This window comes from Mauremys mutica, chromosome 10 (genome assembly GCF_020497125.1).
Source record: "Mauremys mutica isolate MM-2020 ecotype Southern chromosome 10, ASM2049712v1, whole genome shotgun sequence".
Taxonomy (NCBI): domain Eukaryota; kingdom Metazoa; phylum Chordata; order Testudines; family Geoemydidae; genus Mauremys; species Mauremys mutica.
The window spans coordinates 29,800,263-29,828,173 of record NC_059081.1 but is presented as its reverse complement, the minus strand read 5'-3'; the positions used below and the strand labels follow the sequence as shown (position 1 = coordinate 29,828,173).

The following is a 27,911-nucleotide window of genomic DNA, read 5'->3' as shown; positions in this document are numbered from 1 at the left end:
TTGAAAACACATGGACGTTGCATTTATTCACAGTTGCTATTAAAATAAAACTTAAATGGCTTCCTTGGACTGGAAATTTATATAAGACTTAGCTCTGAGGTAGAGTCAGTGCTTAACTTTTAGAAAAGGTGTGGCTTAGATTTAGCAGGTGATCTACGCTTGTCCTGAGGGAACAGATACTTTTTTTGTTTCTGCATATGCCCTACAACTAGTTGTGGAGAATGGGGAGGAAAGGAAGAAGACATTAGGAACTCCTAGAAATCAAACAAAACAGATTAATCTTGAAGGTTCCAGCCTTGAAATGGCTAAAGAACAAAGGTGGGGGGAAGTATTTGGGAGGCAACATCACTAAATAAAAAGGCAAAAAATATGTTAAAGGTGAGTATAAAGATAGGGAAGGGCTAATTGTGGAACTGTCTCTATAACAAAGCACGATGGATGGCCTTATAATTAAGGCCATGTTGGAACTAAGGCTCAGGAAATGTGGGTTCAGTTCCCAGTTCTGCCACAAAATTTCCTATGTGAACTTGGATAGGTCTTAACTGTGCCTCAAGTGCCCAAATGTAAAATGAGAATTATCATAAAGTTTCCTTTCTCCCACCCTTTGCCTATCTTGTCGATTCACGCTGTAAACTCTTCAGGCCAAGGACCATCTCTTACTATCTGTTTATACAGTGCCAAGCAGAGTGGAAGATTATCTCAATTGGGGCCTCAATTGGTATATCTATACAGCATTTTGGAGCCTGCAGGAACAAGCCTCCCAGCCCAGCTTGATGAACCTGAGCTAGTGCTCTAAAAATAGCTGTGTAGACAGCACTTCGAAGAGGTGGATCAGGCTGGAGCTCAGGTTCTGAAAGCCCATCCCTTTCTCTAGGCTTCAGAGCCCGAGCTCCAGCCAAAGCCTCCACTTCAAAGCACTGCTTACACAACTACTTTTAGAACACTAGTGTGGGCCGTTAGCCCAAGTGTGTCAACCTGGGCTGGGAGACTCACTGCCACGGGCTGTATAGATGTACCCCATGTGCTACTGGAATGCAAATGAGAAGTTGGAGTTTAGGGTAGGAATTTCTTTTAAAAAGAACTTTGAATAGGAGTTGGTGCCTAACTCCCTTAGGCTCTTTTGAAAATCCCACACCTAATTACTAAAACAGAAGAAATAGCTATATTGGCACATGAAGGATTCTTTAAATATACTGGAAACCAAAACAAGAGCCAGTGAAGAGCAAGGAGCTTTCATTGGGGAGGCAAAGTAAAGACTTGACTCTGAAGAAAACAGAGGAACTAAATTGTTTTTTCCCTTCTGAATCTGTACCTGATCATGAAAAGACCTCCATGGAGGATGCAGATGCAAGGAAACAAACAAAACAGGGTTTAGCAACTATTTAATTAGATTAATCTAGACAAAGAACTCGTTAGACATGAGTTACCTCCATAGGAGATACATAACATTAGACAGCCACAAGCTGACGTGTTAATTATTTTGAGGAAGGCTACACAGATTACTGGAAATATTGGAAAACACTAGTTTTCAATATTTAGAAGAGGGGCTCTAGAAAAAGCTGAAAATTACATACCTTCAAGCTTACATATCAAGCATCTATATTGAGATATTTATAGACAGCTTAAGGATACATTTGGAGAAGTACAGTTTAATAGGTGAGAGTCAATATGGATCTGTGAAGGGTAAATCACATCCAGACAAATGATTAATTTTTAAAATGAAAAAACTATTGATTTAGAGAAAGGGGAATCTAGAGATTTAATATACAGTATCAGAATATTCAGAAAACTTTCAAAGAAGTTTCAGGTGATAAATTAATGAATAAAGTTTGTAAATGTGGTTTGGGTAATAGATTGTTAAGATGGGTAAAGAACAGGTTAGAAATAAGGTAACTAGCACAGAGTTTGGGTTACAAGGTGTGTATCCTTTGTAGAAACTGGGACCAATACTCTTTAAAAACGTGAATTCATGAGTTAGATCAGGGGTCGGCAACCTATGGCACGTGTGCCAAAGACGGCATGCAAGCCGATTTTTAATGGCACACTGCTGCCTGACAGAGTCCCGGCGGGCAGCAGCGTGCCATTAAAAATCCTGCCCAGCCCGGCCCGCTCTTCTCCGCCCTCCACTCTCCCCCACCCCCGCAGGGGCAGGGGGCAAGGGGCAGAAGCTTGGTCCTGCTGGCTCCCCTGCCTCTTCCTGTAGTGTGCTGGGTTCTGCCCCTCCTCCACCTCTCCGTCCCTCCCTCCCTGCCTGCCGATCAGCTGATGGCCCTTGCGAGGGAGGGGGTCAGGAAGGAGCAGAGTCAGCATGCTCGCTGCTCCCAGCGGATGCAGAGAAGCAGCAGGGGAAGAGGGTGGTGGTGGAATAGGGGCATATCCCATCCAGCCCCCTGCCCGGACACCCCCCCCCCACACACACAGCCCTCTGCCCTGAGCCCTGAGCCCTGCACACACCCCCAGGCCCCTGCCCTGAGCCCTGAGCCCTGCACACACCCCCAGGCCCCTGCCCTGAGCCCTTTACCCCCCTCATATACACCCCGCACTCCGCTTGACTCCTTCACCCCCCACACGACCCCAGCCCTGACTCTGACACCCCCACACATACCCAGCCCCCACCCTGCCTTGACACCTGCACCCCCTCACATGCCCCCACCCCTCTGCCCTGACTCTTGCACCCCCGCATACCCAGCCCCGCCCAAGACCCGTGCGCCCCCCACATCCTAACTCTTGCACCCCCCACATCCCCACCCTGAGCACCGAACGGGAGCTCCTGCACCCCCCCTCACATTCCCACTCCCACCCTGAGCACCAAATGGGAGCTGCCCAGGTAAGTACCCCACACCCAAACCTCCTGCCCCAACCCTGAGCCCCCTCCCTCATTCTAGCTCCTGGACAGACACTTCACCCCTAGCCCTGTGCTCAGTGCCCTCCCACCCTCAGCTCAGTGCAGAGAGAGGAAGAGAATGGGCCAGAACCAGGGAGAAGGTAGGTACCCACTATATGTGGGCAGGGCCGGGACCCCAGACCGGCAGCGGGCTGAGTGGGTCCAGCAGCCAGGATCCCGGCTGGCAGAAGCCAGCAGATGGAACCCCTGAGCGGCAGTGGGCTGAGCCACTCAGCCCGCTGCCAGTCTGGGGTCCCGGCCGCCGGCCCCGCTCAGCCCGCTGCCAGTCTGGGGTCCCAGCCGCCGGCCCCGCTCAGCCCCCTGCCGGTCTGGGGTCCCGGCCGCTGGCCCCGCTCAGCCCACTGCCAGCCTAGCGGAACAGAACCCCAGACCAGCAGCGGACTGAGCGGGCCGGCAGCGTAAGATCAACAATTTTAAATGAAGCTTCTTAAACATTTTGAAAACCTTGTTTATTTTACAATACAACAATAGTTATATAATATATAGACTTATAGAGAGACCTTCTAAAAAACATTAAAATGTATTACCAGCACATGAAACCTTAAATTAAAGTGAATAAATGAAGACTCGGCACACCACTTCTGAAAGGTTGCTGACCCCTGAGTTAGATCATTGCATTTGCAGATGATAGTAACAGATTCAAGAAAGACAGAGTGATTTGGATACAAGTCAAGAATGGACCCAGAAAGGATACCATATATGCTGATACACATCAGAGTGCAAGGAACTAGAAACAGAAGACGACAGAGGATGCATTGGATATACACAATGAAGAATGACAGAACATCATGATTAAAGATGAATGAAGCTGGTGCAATATAGTTAATGGTGGAAAGACTTCATTTGCCCCATCATCACTGTTGAGCAGATGGACAGGAACTGAAGAGAACGAAGAGTAACAAGAGGGAGTGGGAAAGACTCAGACATGCAGAATCGTCTTTGAATCCTTATGCTCTCTTCTCCACTACATGAAGTTCACGCATCAAGAATTTTCATAACCCAACTCCAACCTGCTTATTCACTTCTCCTATCTCACGGCCCCACCTCTAATACACTTTTTCAATTATACCAGCCTTGACCTGTTCCATTTGACAGCTTCTCTTGCAGCCATCTTCCATGCTTCCCTCTGTGCATGGAACATTCTTCTTAAAACAATTCATAACACCACCATCTCTTACTTCAGATCCCCCAAAACCATAATGCCTACAAAAAACCCAGTCAGCTGATGGCTAGGTAGAGGGGCAGATGGAAACAGTTTGTATTTATTGTTTAAAATACCACATGTATTTTATCCCACTCCAACACCTTTTATGTTGCTTGCCTTCTTAAATGTTACACTCTTCAAAGCAGCTGGGTCTTTCTATCTGAGTGGACAGTATTTAACAAGCTGTGGTTACTATCATAACAAACAAAATAAATAATAATGCTGAATTTTGACAGGAAAATTTTGATTAAGCAAATGCGCAAACAAGTGGCATATCAAATTTAACATGTAAGCATAAAATAATGTATTTAGGTACAAAATGCAAAAATTAAGTAAAGTTTAAATAGCAGTAGCATAGTACAGCAGGGTGTGAAATGGGTCTGGGTTTGTCAATAGAAATAATATTTAAATACCTGATCCACTGTGCAGCTGAAGTAAAAAAGGCTATTAAGATATTTCCCTGTTTCAACAAGGGCCTCTAAATCCAAGAATATCCTGCAGTATCTTTATAAAGCAATTCATACATTCCAAGGCCAGAAGGGACAACTGTGAATATCTAATCTGATCTCCTGTACAACACAGGCCATAGAACTTGCCCAAAATCATTCTTGATTCAACGATTGGACCACATGTGGAGTGTAGTACTGAGTTTTGGTTACTTTATGCCGAGAACAAAACAGTTAAATTAGAGAGTAAGCATATATGGAACCCATGTTAACTGAAATAGAGGGGCTTTCATATGAAGAAACAACAACAAAACTGGGGTTATTTAGTCTTAAGAGAAGACCACTAAAATATGAAGAAATTAAACTAGCTAAAATGTCACAAAATTAAGTCTAGTGATTTATTTGCGGTCACTAGACAAACCAGAACTATCTATTCTCTCCAGGCTGTAGGAGGATTAGGTTTTCAGTCAAGAGGCAATACCTGTAATAATTTAAGAAGATGGTATATTATAAATAGAGTGGAACGAACAGATAAATGGAATAGACTTCCAGTTGAGGCAGTGGAATAAAATAGTATAAATGCATTTAAACAAAAACACGATGACTATATGAATTTTAATAAGTTTAGTGGTGCTTGGGTTTAATATATGGTAAATTTAAGTTAAAATGGTATTAGGTGGGAGCTGGAAATAACTAATGGCCTTTTGGGGGGTTGGGAGGACATCTGTGACAAAAAAAGAAAATTTGAATTTGAATTTGTAAGAAAACTTAAAAATATATAAGAAAACAGACAACAGCCACAGTAGGTGGCTATGGCCCACACAACACACGTAGTTTAAATCCTCTCTCCATCTCCACAGACAACAGCAGCAGAAAAAACAGTGACGCTTACATATGATACACGTACATAAGGGAGAGTGCGAGAGAGACATACTGTAGCTACTTGTGTAAGGACATGAGTACTAAGAATAGAATTAATGAGAGGAGGAATACAGAGACTATTAATGAAGAGTATCAAAATGTAAGAATCCACTAGGAAATAACTGCATTGTGTTAACATTAAATTAATCAAACCTTATCTACATTTAGACATAAAAGGCTTTTACCTGATTACTACAAGACTACACCAAAATTTTTATAAAGGAGGTTACCAATGAGGAAAGTGGTTGCAATGAAATGACATATATTCTCCACTAAGCAGCATTCAATTGGCACTCAGAGCACTTGCTGCTAATTTATGGGTACAATTAAGATTAAATGTTATTAATATTTTTCTCTTATGGAGACTGTTCCTTGGCCTTCTTAAAGTGAAATCAGTGTAGTTTTAACTAATCAGTGGTATTGTGGAGGGGGTATGTGTGGGTAGACACTATTTTACAAGTAAAGAAATGCCCACACTGACATACGCTGAGGAACAAAGTTGAATAAAGGAACTTTCTAAATTACAGATTCAAACCACTCTGTTTATTATGTAATAGACTGTATCCTTGCCCAAACACAAAACTTAACATTAAAAATTCTTTAAAAAACAAAAAAACAAAAAAAACTTCTGCTCCCAGGCCCTCTTCTCAAAGAACAAGAAAGGGAGCTGACTTCATACACATGCTCCTCATATGACATTAGAAAGCATCCTCTGCATACATTTATGCACTTACACAGAGAAAAGAAAGAGGACCTTGTAGTTACTGCACACACTTTGGAGTGAAGGGATCTGGGCTCTAATCCTGAATCTGTCATTGAACGTGTGTGTGTCAACTTCACCAAATCAAACTTAAGTGGTTTACAGTGCTCAGATGGAAGGCAGTACAGAAATGCACAATATCAAACTCATCCCGGCCCTGTTATCTGATTAATGAATAGGTGGATTTCTAGAATGTGCATGACTTCAGATACGTGGGAAATATGACCCTCATTTTATAAGGTTCATACTGTTAAGTAATTCAAATGAGCAATAGTACTGAGCCGTGCTAAGTACCATGGTAGGAAAGGAACTGGGAGTGATTGGAAGTACATTCCTTGGTACTAAATACTCATATCTCAGCTCCAACAGTCACTGTTTTCTAGATGGTTCCAGGATTCATTGCACTGAGGCAGCAGTCCCAAAAGTGGGAGAGAGAATTCTCAATGCAGACAAAAAATAGCTCAATTTTATGGGACTGGTGTCCCTGAACAGGAGCAGCAAAATCCACAGGTGAATTAGGAGTAAGGGCAAATTCTCTGCTGGTGTAAATGGGAACCTCTCCACTGACTTCAATGGAGCTGATTCCATTTACATCAGCGGTGAATTTGATCCTAGCTCAGAATCACAAGGATTCCTTCCCACCTCAGATTCCCCCACTGGACTCCTTATGATTCCTTCCCAAGAGGGACTACCTTGCTATCTCCATTCCTTCCAATCAACTCCTCAATATTTCCCAAATAAAAACTTTGTCATATTGCCACTTTGCCCCCTCAAGCAACAGACCAGAAAACCAAAGGTTCCTATCCTACTAGTGTGCTAGTTAATTTATGGTTTTAAATACACACTGTATTTGTATTAACTGACACCAGTCATATTAAAACTATACTCTTAGAAGGGCAATTTATTGGCAGTTCTAGTCACTGCAGAGTCTTTATCGCTACACAAACTCAAGAGTGGAATTTTCTACATGAAAGACGCAAACAAACATGATCAAACCTTATGTCCATAAGAGGTTTTATATATTACTTGCCCCTAAAATCAGTGAAGTCAGCTCTAAAATTCATTTAAAAAACAAACCACCCCCCAAATCTGCAGTCAATACTTCAGTTTCAGTGGGAATTTGCCTTAGTAAATCTTGATTAAGTAGTATACGATTTGGTTCTTTTTGAGTAGGATAAAATTGTTTTCCTAATAGGCGCAGTGCCAGAATCCTGTGCATTCAAGCAGTACCATAAAAGCTGCAAATGTATCTCTACCACCTTACTCATTATAGACACAAGTAGAGATTGTTACAAATGGGCTATGCTTTGAATATCGTTACCTGTAATAACCAGGCATCACAATATGCACGCCTGCACTTGGCTGACAGATGTTTGATACTTCCTGATCATCCATTTTGCGCACAGAGTCTGTGAAAGGTCCTGTAGCATTGATAACACATTTGGCTTTGACATCAAATTCCTGCCCTGTAAAAGAACACAGCATCAATCACATACCCCATTTGTTTCCCTGCTCACTGACAATCTGGATTACTAATTTATCTATGAACTTAACCTATTGTAAAGTATTTTGTGTCACGCTAGAGGTCCCCAACAGCTGGAATTATTAACAAATATTTCCTTTTTAAAAATTAATGTCAAATATGAAACAAAGAATGATACCCATCAAAGGAGCCTTTACAAATACAACTGAGTGTGCTGGACTTTTTTCCCCACCTTTATTTAGTTAAAAACTGTATTTAAGAACAGATCATTGAAAAACTGGTGCCATTTGTCTCTCAAACCTTGAATTTGGTAAAAGCTATTATTGCTGTGTGGAACACAGAATTTTACAATGTCAGCTTTGCTTGACAGAAGGCTTTAAATGTAAAAGCCTAGTCTACCCTGCCAAAGGATTTGGACTGAAACCTGACAGAAGTTAAAGATGATTGACATTAATGACATGACAGTGCACTTTGGAAATACCCCGTCTTTGATATTTCCAAATCTAAGATGTCCCCATCCTTTTTTTTTTTTAAACCTCTATTAATTCTGTGTTTCTTTAATTAACACGTTTTGTTTTCCTAAATAGTTGTGTTTTATTCTATTAATCAAAAAACTGATAAAACTGAATAATTACCCCAGTAGATTTTATCCAGTGAATGATGGGCTGCAGAACACGAATATTTCTCTCTCTACATTGAAATGTAGCTTAAGTTAGAGGCCCATAACCAATAAAAGTTATTAGGTAAAGTTAGGCAAGAGTCTATAAATATCTCCTAGAATTAGACTGCAATCCTCATACCTGTAAGAACATCCCTGCATCGTGCGCCACAGACACGCTCCTTCCCGCTCTTTGGATCTGTCTTCTTCAGCAAGTGCACCACTTCAGTGTAATTGGCTGTGGCAGCACCATACCTGGCAGCAGTGAGGGCGATGGCAAGGTTCATTCGTGCATCGTTGTGTTGTCCTGCAGCAGGGGACAGAATCAAAGGAAGGACATGAGTCACCTCAAGCCACTGACTTGTGGTATGGAAGTGTGTCAGAACCGATCTGTCACATCTGTCCCTGTCACATTGAATATACATGATGGCTGGTCAGGTTTAACAAGAATTATTTAAAGATACATTGTCTCTTCTAGGTCAGAGCATTAACCTGCTATTTTAACAGCAGAAAATGCAACTTTGTTTAGCACATGGGCATTTATAACATCCAAGATTATTGTCCAAGTAATGATTTCTATGTGATACGTGTTATGAAACAAAATTAGCATTCATTCATCTCAAACTTAGGTACAGACAAGTCATTTTTTGAAAGGCATCTTGTAATTCTGATACTGCAGCAATACAGCCTCTTCAGAATGTTTACTCTTGACAGCCCCACTGGTATTAATTAACAATTTCTATTAGCACATGCACTACATGACATTCAAAAACCAAGAAATGATCTTTCAGAGATTCCTGCACTAAGCCATCAGTTTTCTATAAACACACATTTATTTTAGGTACTTTTCCAGTTCAAAACTAATAATGTTCAGTGTAAAAAGCATCAAAAAAAAGAAGCAGACAGACCAAGATTAAATTAATGAATGGCTTTTAACATATATCATTAAAGATTTATTACTGAAAATCCCTTGTTAAAAAGAACCAAAAAGGGGAGTGAGGGGGCACTGAGGGGAAGATGATTAATTACTTTAAAATAGTGGCATCACCTGAGACTTTTTTCTATTTATTATTGCCACTGAAGTTAAAATCCTGGATGTTCGCTGGGAAGAATTACTCTACATTGCAAGGGCAGGCTCTGTGTGCCCTGAATAATTAATTTACAAAGGGCTAGACTTATAGAGGTATGGTTCATTCCCACATGTTGGGATCAGTTCCCTCAAAATAATACTGATAAAGGGATGAATTTGTAATGGATATTGTTGTTGATTTATGTTGCCAGCACACCAAACATTTAGTATAAATGGTTTATGTAAAGTTCGGTCCTTCTGATTCTGTCTGTGCAATTCTGAGCCACCTTGCAAGTCATCTGTTCCAAGCTAAAAGGGCAAAGTTATAAAGATAGGATCAATGGCTTTGAGGCCTCTGCTTCCCCTCCCCCAAACTTCTCAGTCTAACACAGCTGAAACAATGCAGTGCAATCAGTCCTCAACTATTTTTTTTAAAAGAACAACAAATGTTTTGCCAAGTGTGTGAACTGTAAAAGGGTAAAATGACAAAGATTTAAAAAACAACCTCAAAGAACTCAAAGAAACCAAAATAATGCCCAAGGAGCCAAATGCTTAAGACCCGCTAAACAATTGAACACATATCAGGAGATGTTATGGGCTCTCTATCACTGAAGATACTCAAAGCTAGACAACTATCAGAGATGGGGCAGGAATAATTAAACCATGCTACAATGCAGGGGGACAGGTGACATGGTCCACTGGAGACTAATGCAACCTCCACCCTAGTGACATCCATAGAATTGAGGGAATGCTCCATAACTCAGATTGGGCTTCGGAGCAGTAAACAGCCTCTGTGGGACTAACTGTCTCCTGCCTTGCAGCAATTGTTCCAACGCCATGCCAGGAAAGTAGCAGGAGGAAAGTTATTTAAAAAGTGATTGAGTGGCAAAGGCTTTCAACTCTTCTGGAGACATCCCACTTTACTCTCGTGCTTTGTTCTGGAGGCCACAAATTAGTCTTGATTCATTCAGGCCTCTCCAAACAGAAAATATGAAGGGCCTTCTAGACTGCCTGAGACCTAGAAGGTTGTAGATCTTGGCTCTGCAGGAGGCACTTATTCAGCAGAAAGGTCAGCTTGTAACAGAAGCCAAAAATAAATAAATAATAATTTTAAAAAAACCCAGCACAGCAGATAAAAGCTGCAGGGCCTACCAGGGTACAGAGCATGCATGCAAAGAGAATATGCCATGCTTTATACATGATGATCAAAGGATGGCTGTTCATTTTTAAAGTCTTGTAGCCCCACTGCTGGACCCTGATCAGTATGATTTCTAATTATTTGATTAGAGGAAAGCTGTGGAGCTAGTTCTTCAAATTCTGTTTAGTCACTTTCTTGTTCTTCCCTGGGAAAGACCCTTCCGCCAGTCACTGATGTACCTTCCCATCAATAATATGGTAATAGAAGCTAGTGCTTGGGATGAATTGCTTTTCCCTAGATGACCCGAGGAGTGGGCTGGTCAGTAATTAAAAAGCACAATTTAAGGCTGTAACTAATGTTAAGTTTGTTTCATCAGGATTTTTTTTTTTACATCTTGAAAGTCAACTTTTTCCACTGGATTTCAGTACTTTTTGATTGCCTAAGTACAGTAACCCCACTCAGTGGGAGGAATACTGCAGAAGCAGGTGTAGTTTCTACAAATGAACAAAAAACTTTCAAGCAACAAAGCACCTTAACTGTGTACTACAGAAACTATTTCCAAAGCCTAAATCAGGCTAAGCATCTTCTCAGAACCTACAAGTCCCACTGACCTTGATAGGTGGTACAGGTGCAAGAGCTGGGCAGGTACTCAGCAAGTGCCAGGATCTAGCCCACTGTATACAATAACCTGAAGGCTACACTAAGTCTGAGTTTCTCACCCCTCACTCTCATAAGCAAGGGGTTTGCTAAAATAACCTTCATTCTCAGCTATCTTTTTCTGACAAAAACTACTTTGACTGGATAAAGAATGTGTTTACAAGGATTAAAACAGAGCTGGAAATATTTTGCTGCTGCATTAAGTTGTGTATTTATATCTACACACTGTATCCACAATGTATTGAATATGCCTTACACCAACCTACAATACCTGATTCTTGCTCAGTTGCTAGGCATATATAATATTTAGGGGAAAAAAATTCAAACTGCCCAGTTAATATCTCACTATTAACACAAGACATGTTCAACAGCAAGTTCTAATAGCAATGGCTTGAACTAGGCAAGGTGCATGTAAGACTAAACTGCTCTGAATGCTCTAAACCCACATCAGAATTTGTATACTGGGGGGCAGATAAGACACTGGTCTGACTCCCCTGACTAACAGGGCCACACCAGGGACAAATTTGCACCAGGAATCCAGAGGGTTAGTACATTAGTTGGAGCTCTATGACTTGGTAGTGTCACTTTGGCAGGGGGCTTGAGTTTCATGTATTCTTTTCAATGTCATCCTGCCTCCAAATCTAGCTTAGCATTCTGCGTTCAAATAAATTCAAAATCTCACAGCAAAATTTACTTGAAACTGCCAAATTTTGCCGTGTTTCAAACTGAAATCGTATTACACTGAATTTGGCATGATTTCAAAGGAAAGCTGCTTTCTGGATGGTTTGCAGTCAGTGTTTAGACACTATAGAGAAAAGAGCTATAGCAATGCCTAGACAGACAGACAGGTAGGCAGGCAATCAATATTCATGAGCCTTTTGAGTGAACTGGGCACCTGGTTTGAGTTTTGAAAATAAAACCATGTGAGGCAAATTTTATACAGTTCAGGTTTCTCTGTAAGCATCTTATTTCTACAGCTCTACAGATGAACACTGAGCACTATAAAGACAAATACAAGAAGACAGGGCTCCTGCCCCAAAGAGCTTACAGCCATCTCTAGCATATGTCACGCCATGCCACATCTGTCCCCATTTTTTTTTCTTATAGAAACAGGTGGGCTTATTGAATTGAATGCTTTAGGGTGCACAGGGCAGGCAGTGTCCAACAAATAAAGTTTCATATCAGATTTAAAGCGCTATTATCTGGCACATTTTGTTATGTAAAGATTTGTGGACAAATCAGCACATTTGGGACCAAATTTATTGGGAGGAAAAAGCAATTTTGCCTTTTTTTTTTAAATGTATTGTACTCATTTGCTTTATTAAGCCTTGTGCTTCTGATCTGGGTGAACCTGCTGTTTTGTACTGGAGTGAATAATTATTTTTTATTATTAAAAATAAAACATACAATTAAAATACAGGCTTGGTGTGTGACCAGCATCAATGATTAAAAGCAGTCTCTCTCTTTTCCCTATCCCTTTTATTAACACAAGCCTTTTGTTCCTGTGATGTTCTTTTTATCTGTTCAAATTTCTCCATTAAGCTATTTACTAGCTGAATAATTTAGCAATCAATGGTGGGCTCTGCTTTTTGGTCCAGATCTTGAAATGTCCAGATTTGAAACATTTGAGTAAACAGGGTTTTCATATACTTAGAGATTTTTTAAATTGTATCATCTGTGGCAAACATTTACATTAAGTAATTCTGAGAGACAGTGATGGAGTCCAGTGGAATTTTTATATTCATATGGCTGAACTGTCAAAAAAAAATCAGCTTTACTGAATTTATTGAAATTACACTGCAATTATATTAAAACCTCATGCTTCATAGGCACTGCCTTTTTTTGATTTCCAGAAGAAAGAGCTTCATGTGTTTTTGTTTTCTGTACAGACCTACTCTGTACAGGGCACGGTAACAGTTTTTGTGCTCACTACAGCATCGTTCACTGGGGCAAAGTACATTTTGTGAAATAAAGAGGAGCTGCCATACAGAAAGGGTTTGTTTAGGGGTTTTTCTGTTTAAAGCCAAAGATGGGTAATTATATTATTTCAGAAAGAGCATTATCTGTTTTTACATTTTTATGATCCCCGTTACTGTAAATCAAATGATGGTGAAGATTAAGGACCTGCTTAAGTTGCACAACACAGCTTAGTTCTATGTTTTAACATATAAACTTTATTAATGATATAATTTAATCTTTGCGGATTAGAAGTTCTCTCTTTCCTTATATCTTTGAAAATCAGCTCTGTTTTGCTTCCATCAATCTTCAGCTAAATACTGACCTCTCCATCTAAGTTTGACAGCTCTTCCAACCTCAAGATAATAGCTTCCATGTTTAATTTGCTCTAGAGATGACATGCAGTGCTTTTTGACACCTATACAATTTCCATATCAAGAGGATGCCTGGGAAATACAAGCATAGCTCTGTGACAAATAGCAAGACATTCATAAACACGTGGTTATTCCTAGATTATTTATTTGGGACAGTTTTTGTGCAAAGCCATTGGTTTTGACATGAGGCTCCATGTTAAAGAAAGCACAAAGCCTAGAGTTTTACATACAATTTGAGTTGTACTGTACAAAGCTAAGGAGAACCCTAACATCAACTTCTTTTGCTTTCAGGGATAATCCACATTAAATCCTGAATATTTTTCAGTTTATCATAACATTTCAGAGATGATTTAAAAATAATAGATTAGACCCGTCACCGTGATTTAGTGTGTTCGTTCAAATAAGGAACTGAGTCAGCTGCCTAAGAACTCACAACACCTAACCTATGGACAGTGAAGTGGGAATTTAATACTATGGCATTTGCCCTTCATAGATGTCCACTAGCACTGTGCCCTGTAATGGTTATTACTTCATTAGTCCTGTTGCTTCCTATGGCCACTATTTTGGAAGTATTCATTGTTTTGGGTGTCAAACTTCAGCAAAAATCTGACCTGCCTCAGAAGAGATTTGAATGACACGCATGTAAGAAGTACTTGGGACAAACACCTGTGGGTCAATCTGGCAAACATCCTAAGTTTTCTTTCCAATCTTCTCTCTATGCTTTCACCCAGAAGGATGATAACAGGAAAAGCCAACATCTTTTAATCAATTTGGTTTCTAATTGCTCTCACCAAAAAGTCCAGCATCCTATTAAGTACAGTTTCAGTGGAGTATATGGCTTGCTTATCACAAAGTAATCGATCAATGGTATCCCACCTTGTCTCTCTAATATGCTAGGACTCACATGACTACAACCACACTGCATCTCAATGGTATGGCAATTTAGGTCACACATTATGGATCGGTCTTTCAAAACACTCAGCATTGGTCTATCTTTGTTCCAATGAGAGCAATAAAGCTAGCACTGATTTTTGATAATTCCTACCCTAAACACTCATATTGGGGTGCCTGGGAAGTTATTTTGTAGCTGTCAATCAACAAATTATTTTAAAATTAACAACAACGCCACTTGATCTGTAATGGCCTTTCTGTAGTTTGGACAAATGCAGTTTTCATTCCCTTAGCATGTACTGTTATTCTCCACGACTCTGTTGATCTTTGAGTATGCGCCATTCCCAGGAAAAAAAATTCTCCCATGAAGTATCCACAACATACTTGTAGTTTCATTTTCATCTGCACTACGCTTCAGCCAGTAGGAATTTCTGTGTAGAAATTTCTGTTTGTAGCTGGTTTTTGTTTGAACGCTAGAGAAGCTAAGATTGCCAGGAATAATGCTCTCAACACAGAACACACTCGAGCTGTCAAAGTCAGTCGTTTGTTCTGATATCTGCTGCTTTTGTTCTGAGCCATTTCAGACCACGGAAAGAAACCCTGTTCAGCTAATAGTGGGATACGTTTCTTTTTTAAAAGGTTTAACAAAATATTTTATTCTGGGCAAATATCATATTAGTCCATTACCACAGGCTACTTCAGGAGAGTAGTAAAGTACCCATTTTAATTATACACATTTTTCAAAGAACAGGGCCTGTGAGTAAATAATCCCTCTTTTAAAGCCCAATAGGATCATTTAGTTTGGTAGGACAAATTGAAAGTTTGAGGGGCAAAAATATGAAAATGTACCATAGTAAAAAGCTCTCCCAACAAATCAACTGTGCTTGTTCTTTAAAAGCAATGGCCCTTCCATGAACTGAAGAAATACTCTGTCCATATACCATTGGGGTGGGCACAGTAGACAGACAGATGGCGCACACAGAAAAGAAGAGTTCTGCCTCTATGTCAGCACCTCCCCTCCCTCCATGAATGCTTGATAGAGGTCGAGGTCCACAGAGTTTGGGATGTAGGATGAGCTAGAGTAACGTTTATCAAATGCGGCCACAACAGCCTCCTGGGCGGTGATTGGGGGGGGGGGGCGCAAAGCATCAGCCCCTCCCCTTCCCTCCTTGTTGCTCCTGGATGTGCCACCCAGCACCACCTCTGGAGAGATGCAGGGCACAACGCTGCAGGAGCAAGTTCTTGACCCATCTTGGGAGAAAGGGATTTGGGCAGCAGGCTCCAGCAGCGGGACTTCAGGAGCCTCGTCGTGCCGCCCCAGGCTCCAACCATGGGGCAGTGAGTACCAACCCTGACCCCCCCCTCCCCCCCGCTCCAGCCATACAGCCTTTGTCTCCAGCTGTGCGACTTCAGCCTTGGGCCCCTGGTTCCAGCTGTGTGGCAGCAGACGCTGGCCCCCGGCTCCAGTCCCAAGCTCCAGCTGTGCAGTGGCAAGTGCTGGCCCCAGGCACCGATGATTCCCAGTCCCAGCTGCAGGGCAGCAAGCTCCAACCATGGGGTAGCAGGTGCTGACTCCCGGCTCTGGAGCTTCAGTCAGCCTCTGTCCCCCAGTTCCGGCCATAGGTGGTGGGCTCTGGACCCAGGCTCCAGCCACGCAGCCCCAGTGCCTAGCATGGATCCTCTGCCCCAGCTGCACGGCAGCAGGCGCCAACCCCCAGTTTTGTTCCCAGGCTCTGGCCACACGGTGGCGGGACCTTGACCAAGGTGCCAACCTCTTGCCCTGGCTGCGCAGCAGTGAGTGCTGGCTCCAGTCACGGCACCAGGCATGGACTCCTGGCTCAAGCCACAAAGCCCCAGGCTCCGGCATCCAGCTCCAGGCTCTGGCCGTGCGACAGTGGGACTCATCAATCCCCATCGCCTCTGCCTCCCACGGCCCATACACACACACACCCTGCTGCCTTCCTGACTTTGCATCCATCCCCCTCATTGCCCCTGGTCTCCACTGCCTCCCACAGCCCCACACCCAACCCACCATTGCCTCTGGCCCCTGCTGCCTCCCCCTTCAGCTCCCCCATGCAGGGCTTAATCGGTCCTGGGGTTTGCTGAGAAAAGTGGTATTAAACAAGCAAGTATCACTTTTCGCAGCAGACTTACTTGCTATCCGTGAAAAGTGATACTTGTATGTTTGTTAATATCACTTTTCACAGCCTCCCAGGTAGCTACTAAGTGTGCTGTGATATTAACAAATATACCTCCCAAAGGGGGAGGCAGCATTATTTTTATTACTGAGTCTGTCAAAAAACCCTACAAATATAAATTACAATGACTTGGATGTGTATCTGTGCATATTTAATTGTTTTTCCTAACGTTAATTAAGTATTTTAGGAAAAAGTGTCAGTGAGTTGGTGGCCGCACTCTGAGGTCACCAAAAATTTTGTTGTGAGAATCCCTGAGCTAGAGTCTGCATGGGAAAGCAGCCCCTCCTCATATATTCCTCCCCCTAGAGCTGGAGAATATCCATAGCTAATTTAAAGCTACTTCAAGCAACACTGACTATGGGTCTTTGCCTTTGACCCCAAGATTTTATAGAGCTACGAAATAACTACGTAGGTGGGGCAGAAAGCAGCATGCAGAGGCCAACCCTTCATAGGACTAGGGATTTTCTTTCCTATGGGCCCAAAGAAGCAATGGAATTGGGTTCAATGTCTCATCTTTTCTATCCGCTCTCATTATGCAAAGATCTGTGGGAAACTCGGTAAGGTCAACCTCCCACCAATCCCAATATCTGAGCAATTCTGCAGAAGGTTACCATTTGGGCCGAATATAATCTTAAACTTTTGCCAAAAAAAAGTTGTTGACTCCTCCTCACCCCACCCCCAAAATGGGAAAATACTTCACTCCATCACCACACTGTGGGTATGTCTACACTTGGAACTGCAGACATGATTCCCAGCTCACGCAGACATGCTCTCATCGAGCTATGGTGCTAAAAATAGTGTAGCTAGGCTAGCGTGGGCAGCAGAGAGCAGCGGCATGGGCTAGCGGTCCTGAGTACAAACTCACCTGAACCCCACAGGTACATACTGCCGCTAGCACAAGTACATGTCCTTGAGCTTGAAATCATGCCCCTAGCTCCAAGAGCACCATTCACCCACCAAAAGCTGCCTGTGCAATCATCCACATGAAATCTTCTGCAAACATACTCACTAGCTGGCTTTTGCTATCAGGATTGGTTCTAGCTGCAAGAGGCAGATATTCGAGCAAAGAGGCAACTAAACTCAGGGTGGAACTGAAGAAACTGAGTGGGGAGTAGCAAGAATGGAAATCAGAAAAGGGTAATTTTTAGGTCTTCTTGTTGATTCTTTACCACAAGACCAAGGAAAACTATAGTCCATTACAAGTCATTTACCTGAGAACTATCACACTGGGAGTACCCAAGAATCCTGCGTCACTCTGAGCCTAGGAAGGGCCATATCTTGACAATGCTCTCCCTCTCTCTGCATGATTTTTATCAAGGTTTGGTGGCACAGCTGCATATGCAAAATGCATGTGTAACTGTGTACCTAATTTACGTGAACACTTAACAGAATTGCATACAAAGTCTGGAGAACTGGGCACACAAATGACATATGGCCGGTCACCAGCATGCACAATTGCATGATTTCGATATGCAATTGTGGTCATTGTCATCCATCTTTAAACAAAAAAGACTGGGTCAACCCGTGGAATTCCTTCGCCCACGAGGTCACTGTGACTGCATTTACAACTTTATTCCCTATGGCTACTTCACCCCCTAGCCTCTTGCCAGACTCCTTACTCCAGGGCAAGATCCCAGGATTTACTCTCCCCCTGGACTTCCTACATGTTCCTGACTGCGGACTCCTTCCTCTGAAGCTTTTTTGCTCTGTTTCCTGGCTTTATAGTGCTGTCCCAGCCTCTCCCCAGCTGGGCTTCACCCTCAGGTAACCCCGGCCCTCCACCTAGCAGGGGATGCCAAGTGACCTAATTGTGTTAACCCTATCAAGGCTGGTAGGGGACGCACACCCCATCACAGAGGGATATAATATACATCTTTTGCAATAGAAAGAATTATTTAGCCCTCAAAGAATTCAGGTAAAGAGATAAACAGTTTTTATCACTATCCCGTATAAAGTGTTAGGAAAGGGATGATTCCTTGGTTTTGAACTTGGTCTGTTCATGGATCCAGCTATTCTGACATTCATCTTTGTATGTAACAGATTCTGAAGTTTGATAAAAATCTCAAGTTATTAATAAGGATTGTGGTTAGATGATGGCTGCAAATTTAAATATGGCCCTGCTTCTTCTCTTTAGCTCAACCCTAGACGCCAAGAACTTGATTTCTTCCTCTTGCTACTCAGCAACCTCCACAGACATTTCAGTTCTATTACTCATGGTGCCTATCAGTGTCCGAATTTTGGTTTTGCTATCTGGTAGCTAGGAAACTTCTATCCACTCAAATAAATACTAGATTCATCACCACCCCTATTTAATATTGCTCCTGAGAGAGCATAGCAAAAGCCACCTAGGATAATTTAAGATTTTAAATCTGCACTGTATGTTATGAGGAAAACTTAAGGAATTTAAGAAGGGCGAGTTTATTCTCATATAAGGAAAGATTAAGAGAATTAAGGAGCCTGGAACCAAGTAAATGGCTCACATGGTTAAAAATGGCATAGTAAAAAATTAGGAAACAACGCAAAGTTAGTCAGTAATTTTTTATGCAAAGTAATAAACAAATGGAATAAACAGCAAAGTAGGAGGACCACAAAGTTTTGGATTTTTTTGTTTTGTTTTACACAAATCCTAAAAATATTTTTCCATCTCTAACCAGTTTTACTGCCAAGTAAAGATACTGAAGCTAAAGCAGTTGTACTATAAATAAGCTGCAACAACCAGGCAAAAGGGAGCTAAAGCACATTATGGTTGCGTTAATTCAGAATTTCTATCTATTTAGGTACTTACAGATCTCCCAGCACTAATATCTAAGAGCTTCATAAACCACAAGGAATTTATCCACACAATGAAGGAAGGGGGTTGAGAGGAAGGAATTAGTATTATTTTTCGTTGTTGGTTTATAATTATGTTGTTTCCCACTTCTTTTGTATCAGCCTTGTCACAACAATCTTACTACAATGTCAGTGTAAGTAAAAGCACAGTGTTAAAATGAAACTAAACATTGTCAGTGTCAGTTTATGGAAACCATGCTAACATGTCACAATGAAAAAATGTCACTGCAGATCTGTTGGGGCTACGCTGCAGTGTCAGAAAGAAATGTGATGTCAATGCAAGTTATTACGTATCAATGCAGTGTAGGGGTTGACTGACTGATATAGACAGTACCCGACTTTACATCTCAAGTTTGAGGCAAACTGTGCATGGTCAGTAGCTATTTTTCAAATCCTGTCTAAGTCAACTGGAGACTAGTCAACAGTTTATGAACTATTGCCCACTTCATAGGCTATAAAAGGAAATGATTTCCTGTTATGTGCACTTGTCTAAACTAACCAGAGCTAGAGTTACGATCCAACAGTATAAAAAGAGACAGATACTATGTCAGAGATAAACAGCAGATGTAAAGTCACTCTTCATGAGACAGGAGTGACCACATCACTCACTAGAGACATACAGCAGTTGCTAAGTAAATAATAAGGGCATCTCTATCACTAGTATAGAAAAGTAAAAATCCCTCAGTGGAGCTGTTGCACATTTGTTTGCTGTCTGTACAGAGCACCAACTGCCAGGCCAGCTAGTTGCTTATTTATTCTTCATTTAAATACAAACTGCAAAGTGCAGAGTGCCCTCAACTCTCAATGGCAGTCAGTGAAGTCAATGAGGATAGAAAATGCCCAATACTCACAGGTTCTGCCTATCACTGACATAAAAGTAATCACCAGAGTAGGATCAAATATCCGCTGTTTAAGTCTACAGTATCCACATCACTCGATAAAGAACGTAAAAGAATATCTTAGCAAATAAAGTAGGGCTGTCCAACGATTTTTAAAATTGCAATTAATTGCAAGATTAAAAAATAGTCATGATTAATCGCTGTTTTAATCACACTGTTAAACAATAGAAGAATACCAATTTAAAATTCAGCATGGAAGCATGTCCTCCGGAATGGTGGTTGAAGCATGAAGGAGCAATGTTTAGCATCTCTGGCACATAAAAACCTTACAGTGCCGACTACAACAGTGCCATGAACACCTGTTCTCAATTTCAGGTGACACTAAGTAAGAAGCAGCATTATCTCCCGTAAATGTAGACAAACATGTTTGTCTTAGCAATTGGCTGAACAAGAAGTAGGACTGAGTGGACTTGTAGGCTCTAAAAATGTACATTGCACTCAAAAAACAGTTATGTAAAAAAAAATAATTCTACATTTGTAAGTTGCACTTTCATGATAAAGAGATTACACCTCAATACTTGTATAAGGAATTGAAAAATACTATTTCTTTTATTTTACAGTGCAAATGTTTGTAATAAAAATAATATGAGCACTGTACACTTTGTATTCTGTGTTGTAATTGAAATCAATATTTGAAAATGTATAACATTTTTGGAAAAAAATTAAATAGGTATTCTATTATTAACAGTGCAATTAAAAATGCACTTAATCGTGACTATATTTTTAATCTAGTTAATTTGTTTTGCATTAATCGCTTGAGTTAATTGCAGTTAATCGACAAACCTAAAATAAACGTATCTTGTTGAATGCCCTAGAAGCTTGTCAAAAACAGAATTCTAGGTGCAAGGGTCTTCAACTGGGAAAGTCCTGTTCACTCCTGCCAACCGAGACAGGGAGCTCAGCCAGTTTTAACTGCTATGACTGGGATTTTGTATACCACATTCCTGTCTTTCTGAGGAACCCTTGATTCGCAATCCACTCGCTTCTACCATCACTGCTGGTGCTAAATTCACTCTTTGGATGTGATCCTGCCACACCTCCATTTATTAGCATGATGTGTGTATTGGGGGGCGGTTATAGAGCGGCAGAGGAAACGGCACAAAGAATGGGAGAGATGTTGGTCAGAGACTGTATTGACAAACACTGAACTCTACTTTTATTTGAAATTAGAGTAAACATTAACTGTCTTGATGCTGTATGGTACTATGTGCCATCAAATCCACTGGAGTCCGAGTCAAGGCTGCTCAGCACCTTAAAGGAGTAGGCCCAAAGAGACAGCCACTTGGTACAAGAAAAGCCAATGAATACTTAACACTAGTTCCATGTATGTATGGGAATGTGCCATTATCCATTTTAATTGATGCAAATGGCATGTTCTAGGCCCCGGTCCTGCAAGCTGCAGTGTACCTAGAAGGCAGCTGGCAGCATAATCAAGTCGGTACCTGGCCTTCATTTTATTCATTTTTATGAAAAAGTAAATACCCAAACAGCTTTAAAATTTCAGAGACAAAAACACAGTATGGTGGGAAAAGGCATAACGGATTTTCCCTAGCCATATACGTTATCGTATCTACAGTATGGAACATGTACATATTAACTAATGGCCTACCATTAAGTTCACATAAAATATACACATATAAATTACAACAAAATTACATGCTTCACTGGAGTCTTTCCTCTAAAAGCCATGACACGCTGGGGAATACTAAGATGTTTGTGGTATAATGTGCCAATAATGTCATTTTGCTTGAGAATAATCTTATATCTTTTAGGTAACATGAGATGTGAAGAATTAATCCCCATTCACTTCTTGTTAAGAGAGACAAAAATCATCCCTTGGTTATAGGAATGTTTTAAAAAAAAATAAAAGCATAGAATTCGCTAGAATATTCATCATTTCCAATCTTAAACTCACAGCATACAAATAGATGAATCCAGCAAGTCAGAGAGCAAAGCCAATTTAATCTGTGGCTCCCCTGAGGTAAATGTAGTTCACAGTCCTGCCCCCCACCCCAACCTCAGCCATAATCCCTGGTTCCTGGAGGTAAAAAAGCACTGAAGTGAGGAAAATTCTGCAGCAGGATATAATGATCCAAAATGACAGGGACAATAATGACAATGAATTTCATGTCTCCCAGTCATGAGCTGGGGATGCTTGACTGGGCTGACTTATACAATTAAATTGTTACAGGTACAGCAGGAGATGCAGTTATCAGCTGCATGCTTTTGGGAACGATGCCTGCAGCAAAAGAAGTGCTATGGAATGCACAGTCTCTTTTGTTGTGAACAAACTATTACTCCTGTAGGTATGCTTATATAGTTGTACCCTTTGACAGAGGAAAAACTGGGTTAAAGACACAAGTCATTTTAGGGTATTGATTTTTATCCATTTTGAAAGTAAAAACTCTTTGATGGATAAAATACCGTCTGATTCAAAGGGCTTTGTGCTAAAACCACTACAAGTAAACAGAACCCACAGATTTCATTAATTTAAGAAAGAAGAAGCACCGTTCATAATACCAAAACTTAGGATTCCTGTCTCCCCCACTACTACTTACACCAAATCAGAGTATTAAGAACTCTTAAATGAAAGAGAAAATTGAGATTGAAACTACAGAAACAGCCAAGTCAATGCTTAAATTTCATTTCCTATATATTCCACAAGAGGCAGCCAATCATGCCTTTGCAATCCTCCTCACAGCAGATAACTGCTTTTCTTTCTGAGGTCTCATATACTACCCGTAAGATTTTCCTTTAAATAAAATCACTCAAAACATGTTCTCCATGTCCTAGCTGCTTTTAAATACTCATAATGGTTTGCTAGCAATTCCTGTGGGGCTGAGCATTAGAAGCTACTTTCACAGTCTTCCATTTTCAAGTTAAAACTCTACTAACATGAAGATTTAAAGCAATAGACTTCATCTACATAAAACCTTTCCAGTGACAAATTGTCAAACCATTTTAATTTTCAAGGGAGAGAAAAATTTAGAATAAGGATTTAAATTCTTATAACCGTCCATGCCTACATTTGGGCAATGCCCCTATTACATATGCTAATATTCTCAAAATATTAATTTGAGAAATATCAACTATAAGGCTATAACATTTCCTAATTCAGCACACTCTAATACAAGGAAAAAGAGCTATAGAAGCTTAAAAAGAAAAAGGCGTTTATTCCATTTTTGACAGCTTAATGAATGCTCTACTCCTTTGCATTGATTTTTTTTTTTAATGGGAAGAATTTCTCATGGGGTTTACAGTAAACAAGGAATGCTCAGTCCTCAACCGAAGATCCTCCTTTCCACCTCTCTTTGAACAACCTTTTTTTTCCCCAAAGATTTAGAATTTTAGTTAACATACTTCGGAAAAAAAAAATACGCACCAAAATCCTGGAGAATGCAGAATTATGAAATGGAGAGCCTTTCCTGGGATCTAACTGAACTGGAGATTTTGCAAAGCAAAGTGAAAATGTGAATTTCATTAGACAATCAGATATATTTTTCATGTGGCAAAAGAAAGAAAATACTGTATGAGATGATGCAAAAGATTCTACAGTTCTAATTTCTGTCTTTAAGGTATATAAATATATTCCAATAAGAAACAGTAATTAACACAGCTATTCCATTATAAATTCATGACTTACTAAAGAACCTAGAAATACGTTTCCTTATATACTTAAAAGTTCATCTTTGAAGGGAGAATATGTACATACTCAAAAAACTCTATAGCACCCAGAGATATGAAATAATGCATCTTAAAAGAGAACTCTGCCACTTAGAATTAACCAGCATTTTCTGTGCATGTTTAAAATTGTAATATTCTTGACTGTTAAATCTCTGCTTTAAAATGTTTCCTATTTTTCTAGCCCACAACATAATGTACATATAATTCAAATGAAAATTAATTCTTCCATTAAAAATGCTTTAAAATAATTCTGTCTATGATCTTGAGCTCTCAGCTTTAGCTTCTCCATAGTGCCTCTTTTCCAATTTTCCTTGAGCTACATAAATGAAACTGACAGATCACTGCTCAGATAGCAGCCACATTCTTCCCCCAAAATGTTGCCTTTTTGCTATTCAGGAGTATCCGAATACCAACAAATGCTAAATGAAGTCTGACATGTACCCCTAAGAAACAAACTTGTAAGTTGTGGCTTCAAAGGAAACCTTGAATAAATAGGACACATTGTGTACACCCAGGCTAACATCCAACATATGCTATAGTTTCCTGATGCTGAGACAGAGCAAGAATAGCCCCTGGTAAAGTCTGATTTGCTATTGCTGGTACTTCCAACATTTATAATGTACCATCCATTTTTGCCTGTATAAACAATTTTAAAATGTAATTAAGAGGGCTGAAGCAACAACATTTCAGAAAGCTATAGAGTAGGATATATTCATGATTTTTTGATAAGTTACTGGTTAGATCAGCAATTAAAAAAATAAAGGAATAGCACTGCTAATCCCCTTCTGATAAAAGCCAAATACCAATGCAAAAAAAGTAAACAGTGTAAATGGTTTTATCAAGTCGAAAAATAATCTACACAGTGGGTATATTAAAAGTGTTCTTTTGGGGGACTTGGGTCAACACTCAAACCTTAGGGGGAGACCTCTGCTATTAAGCACTACTCACTGCAACCAGTAGGTGCGACTAAGGGTATAGATGCCAAAAAATCTGACACAGGGGAAGAGAAAAAGGAAAGAAACATTATGAAACTGAATTTAATTATTAACATAAAACTACTTACCACACTCCTTTCTATAAAAGCTCCCCACCCCAAACCTATTTTGAGCTTTAAGTGTCAATGCCATTATCTAATGCTAAGTTCCTTAAAGGTGAACTGCAAAGGGTTCATGCCATCATTTCGCTTCTTTATGATGTATAAAAAACTGAAAGGTTGTATATATTGCATGTTCTCCTCTCCCTCCACCCAAGACTCAGGGCTTGTCTAGGTTAGGATGCCAGAAGTTTTTCAAAAATGCATTAGCTAACTCGTTTTAAAACTCATATGGACAGGGTACAAGTTAACTGGTCAAGATGAACTGTAGGGCAGAGCCTAGGGCTCACCTCACTCAGCTAACAAGTGTTAAAATATAACCTGTCCTATCTACAGTTGGAGTGAAATCCTGGCCTCACTGAAAACTGAGAGCTTTCCCACAACATCAGTAGGGCCAGGATTGCACCTTACATTTTAAAAGCATAAATTAATGTGTCTGTTAACACTTAAAGAAAAAATGTTCTTGAAATCCAGACATACCCTCTGAGAGTTCAAGTGTGTAATATGAGCTTTCAGAATTCTTAACTGAGGGGAAGAGATAAAGAATCTTTAAAAGCCAGCTTTTTTCCTTCCAACTGTTCATAGGCAATGGAATTAAAAATGGAAACAGCTTTAAATGGTCTGAATAGAAAGCATGTCATTGTCAATCAGGTTTCACTTGCCCAGTGCATATGCAAGATCTCTAAGTATTCTAGCTCTCCAGTTGTCCAGGGAAATCAGATTAGGCCAGACCTGAATTTCTAACATAAAAAGCATGCAGAAAAAAGATGAAAACATTTCTGGCCCTTTTACACAACTTAAAGAAGCAAGAAAAGGTACAAATCAAATTTTGGTCTTTGAATGGGAAGGCTTCAGGCCTATCAGTAAAGTATCACTCAGTAACTGATTTTGTGCTGTATCTTGGCAAGAAAAAAAATTAGAATTTTCCACCAAAAACTGTATTAACCCTTGCTGTTCTTTACTTTGACATCACATAGCAATGAACCTAAAGTAGTATTTGTGCAAGAAAACCTTAAATTAGCCTTTGTGAGTGTCTTGTAAATGCATCTTTGTCGCAATAGGTAGGAATTATTTAAAATTGTTCTGATTATCATTTTGCCACAATATACCAAACTGTTTAGTCAGAACTAAGCTTTAAATAGATTACAGATAGGTTTCCAGTTACAGTCTTTAAAAATATTACTTTTAAGTAATTTTAGTACTATAAAATTAGAGATTACTCTATTTTCTTAAACATCTAGCAGTAGTGTATCTCAAAATATTTTAAAGCAGCAAAATGGTTACTAAGAATGAACTAAAACTAACAAATTAGTTTTTCAAGCTGAAAGTTGCTGTTGCGCTTTTAATAATTTTTACAGTAGCTCTGACTACAGATCATCCAAAGAAACTTTCAAAAACCTATTTGTCAACATAAAACTTAAGCCTGCAGGCTACTGGGATTTTTTATTAATTATTCTTTTAATAATTTTCTTTTAAAAGGGAAAAAAATGCAGATTTCAGTCTTTAGTCCCAACAGGATATTTTGTTTTTTAAATTTTGATTAAATTAAAACTTTGTAGAGTGGTCCATCTCTAATAAAGTTTATTATTAAAAACCAAGTAGACTAAGTAGGAAAGTACTGTACCATCAAGAGAAAACTAAGTGCCCATTGTTAAAATCCATATCATGACAACATTTCAAGTAGACAGGTTAATTTTTGCTATTAGGCTTTGGGGACTTACGCCTTGATACTACAATGAGATCCATGGAAGGCTCTGCTGGAGTGAATCTCATTGCAGGTTTAGGGCCCTAGTTAGTTAAGATAATAACAGTCCTGAATTCAACACCACAAGATAATTCACACTAGCAACTGCCACAACCTTTATTTTAGCAAACAATGAATCGAGGGTAATGCTAACCATTTGTACCGTTTTTAAAAATCCATATGACTTTCAGTTATTCTGAATTACTATAGTGAAATATAAAATCCAAGTATCCTATGTAAAACAGAAGGGTTATATTTTAAACAGTGACACCCATATTACAGACTAGATTGAACCTTTGCTCAACGTCCTAGGTATGGAGGGGCTCATAACTGTGGCCCCCACCCCCACCCCCAGCAGTTGCCCCATCAAAGAATTGTGACTCTCAGAGTCAATTTCTCATCTTTTCTTCTTGGGATGAAAGGAGTAACTTGCAATTAGCCAATTACACCCCTGTCTATCCATTCCTCACTCTTTCTCTCACTAGGCAATGATGCCACAGACCTTGGTGTCCCTCTGTTCCCACATTTGCTGGTGGAATTGAGTTTGGGGGTTGGCTTATGCCCCCTTCTCCTTTACAGTTTTATCACTGAAAGTGACAGTCTTACCCTAAGTAAGCTAAATACCAGCAATTCTACTGAAATAGAATAATCTCAGCCATCAGCAGGGAATTTACGAGTGAAGGTAGGTGGGCACTCAGAGCACTTTGTTTCATACCCATATTGTTCCATTTGGCTTTTTGGAACACTGGTTATTTTAATTCTGGTTACACATGCCAAAATACTATCTATGAGTATCTAATAATAAACTGACAAATCAGAGTACAAGGACAATGTACAATTACTGATTTGTAACTTCACAGTAAGGTGTACTGTGAATTATAAACTGCAATCCCTTCACTCCAATGCAGTATTGCCCTTAGAACTCGTCAGTCATATGCTCACAACAAACATTGCCTTAATCCTATCAAACCGATGGAGAAATTCCTAGGCAATACAGATGCC

General features: G+C 40.1%; 1 protein-coding gene across 10 annotated transcripts in view; it reads right to left on the bottom strand.

Moving 5' to 3' along the window:
• The window catches only part of GPD2 (glycerol-3-phosphate dehydrogenase 2), a 134,179-nt gene that overhangs the window by 27,041 nt on the left and 79,227 nt on the right, over positions 1-27,911 (bottom strand). For all 10 annotated transcript variants that reach the window (XM_044978409.1, XM_044978403.1, XM_044978410.1 and 7 more), the window contains 2 exons: positions 8,520-8,684; positions 7,558-7,702 (listed from right to left, as the gene is read on the bottom strand). In XM_044978409.1, the coding sequence (XP_044834344.1) occupies positions 7,558-7,702; positions 8,520-8,684 (310 nt within the window). The remainder of the gene's footprint in view (positions 1-7,557; positions 7,703-8,519; positions 8,685-27,911) is intronic.